The 2500-nt window shown below is 44.0% G+C and overlaps 1 protein-coding gene across 1 annotated transcript in view; it reads right to left on the bottom strand.

Moving 5' to 3' along the window:
* l3mbtl3 (L3MBTL histone methyl-lysine binding protein 3) overlaps window positions 1-2500 on the bottom strand; it is a 19632-nt gene that overhangs the window by 5916 nt on the left and 11216 nt on the right. Inside the window, exon 18 of the mRNA XM_060882770.1 lies at window positions 1145-1237. Coding sequence (XP_060738753.1) covers window positions 1145-1237 — 93 coding nt within the window. The remainder of the gene's footprint in view (window positions 1-1144; window positions 1238-2500) is intronic.

Below are 2500 nucleotides of genomic sequence, written 5' to 3'. Positions count from 1 at the left end.
CTTAAACAGAATTAATATGAGGTTTTTTTTTTACACTTCTTTAAAAAAAAAAACAGAAATGAAAAAATAAAAAAACTTGAGCAACACAAAGCTGGACTCTCTGACAGCTGCACATCTGTTCTCTCCAGCTGTGATTAAGGTTTTCTTCTCTCTATAAAACGATTCCCATGTGGGATTTATTACTTTCTTCTAGTTCTTCATGTGACAGACCCTCAGGAGCAAAACTGGGGAATAAAGTGGAGCCTCCGAGGTGCAGAGGGACGAGGACTTTGTGTAGCCTTTAACCAGCAGGTTAGAGTTACGTCGTCATGACGCCTGCGTTTCCTTTAAAATTGTTAACGTTCGTTTAATGACGAAGTTTCTTAGACGTGGACAAACAACCTGAAAAACAACTTCTTATTGTAATGAGAAGAGAAAAAAATAGAAATCAATGTGAGCAATCGCACACATCATGCTGGGTCTGTTTTTCCTCCCCCACCGTCAGACTGCGAATCCTCCCCGTCATCTCGCCAGCCAGATACGATGAGACGCTATCAGGAGAGCTGTGAGTCACTCACACCAGCAGGCATTACGAACCAAGCCGTGATTCACCGAGGCCTTTGGTCTACTGGACGCCAGCTGGAATCACCAAGCAGTCTGTGATAAAGAGCGGTGGAGATGCCTGAGGCGTCAGGAATATAATCTCACTGTGTATCTGATGTCCAGGCAGCACCGTACGCCGGCGTCTGGATGGACACGGGCGCTTATCGCAGGCAGGAATCTGTCACTGCACCTTGTTGCTGTCAGAAGTGTTGATGAGTTTTCTCTAACAGCAGCTCTGACACGTTTATCGTTGTCAACGCGCTCGGTTTATCGCTTATCGTTTCTATAGTAACGGCTCGCTCGCATGGACGCACCGTGTGAACAGACCCAAAGCAGTTTGTGATCAAAATGATTTTCTTTTAAGAAAGAAAAGGGCAGCAGTAAAGATGTGGGTAATAATTTATGAGCTGGATCATATGGAGTCAGGTTTATTAATCACTGAGTAAATAACAGTGAATCACACACACACACACACACACACACACACACACACACACACACACAGATGGCTGAGTGTCACTGTGTGTGAATGTTAATTAAACAGCTTAAAGCTGCCCTTTACCTTCGTTTGGACTCCGTACCGACCCGCTTCTGATGCAGCGTTTCCATGGTGATGGTTGCCGTGTCGGCCTTGTCCAGGTGACCGGCAGGTTTACTGAGAAAACAAAGAAGAAAGTGACAGATCAATGTGTAAAACTCCTGACTCTGTCTGTTCCTCCATCATCTGAGACACACACACACCACACTCACACACACACTTACACACACCACACACACTCACTCACACACACCACACACACACACCACACACACACACTCACTCACTCCTACACACACCACACACACACACTCACTCACTCCCACACACACACCCCACACATACACACTCACTCACACACACACACTCACTCACTCACACACACAAACACACACACACACTCACTCACACACCACACATGTGACATCCTCCTAGCATGATTAGCAGCTCTACGGCGCGGCACGAGCCGCCGGGCGTGTCTTAGAGACGATGCGTGTGTTAACATCTCAATCCTGATTGGCTGCTAAAAACAAAGCCTGCGTCTAAATCTGGAGATGTTTCTATAAGATATAGAGAAGAGACTCTAGAGAGTCTCCAGGATCAGAGCTTTGGACCAATCAGAGAAAAGAATGTTTTTATGTTCACTTGGTAACATGATGATTTCCCAGAATGACTTCATCATCATCATCATCATCATCATCATCATCATTAGCATTTAAGTGTAAATGTTTTCATGTTTGTTACCTTTAGACCCACACACAGCTGGCACTGAGATACAGCATGTACCTCTCAAGACTGTTAAAAAGGCGTGGTCAAGTCTAGTAAAGGAGGCGTGGCCTGTATCCCTCAGCCCCAATGAAGGGGGTTTATTTAGAGAACCTCTTTTCCTGGCTGTTATTATTATTATTATTATTATTTTTGCACTGCAGGTGTTACAGCTCATGTGTCGAGGAAGAAAATAATCATGTAGAGGTTGAAAGCTAACAAGTTTCCCGACTAACAGCAAATTGGCTGCTCTCAGTGTCTGTGAACTGTGTTATAATGTGGTGCCAATTTTCTCTCTAAAAAAAAGACATCTTGGACTTGTTTCGTATACGCTTGGAGTTGTTTACTGTACACAATGTTGACATAAAAATGTCTTTGGCAGGAGACCAGGAATGAATCAGCATGTTCCAATAACTGGCTGGTTTCATGGGTTGAGATTTCATCAAAAGCTTTTTCTCTCAGCTGCTGTGGATAAACCCAACGTCTTTGTTCCTCGTGTAGGCTGATTTGAGATCTTAATCCCAACATGGTTTTCATCCACCAGTTATTATTTAAAGACTCGAGCTGCACGTTACCATCACAACTAAAGAACAGTAATAAAGGGTGAAGGAAACA

This window comes from Tachysurus vachellii, chromosome 12, assembly GCF_030014155.1.
Source record: "Tachysurus vachellii isolate PV-2020 chromosome 12, HZAU_Pvac_v1, whole genome shotgun sequence".
Taxonomy (NCBI): Eukaryota; Metazoa; Chordata; class Actinopteri; order Siluriformes; family Bagridae; genus Tachysurus; species Tachysurus vachellii.
This window is presented reverse-complemented; position numbering and strand designations above follow the sequence as displayed.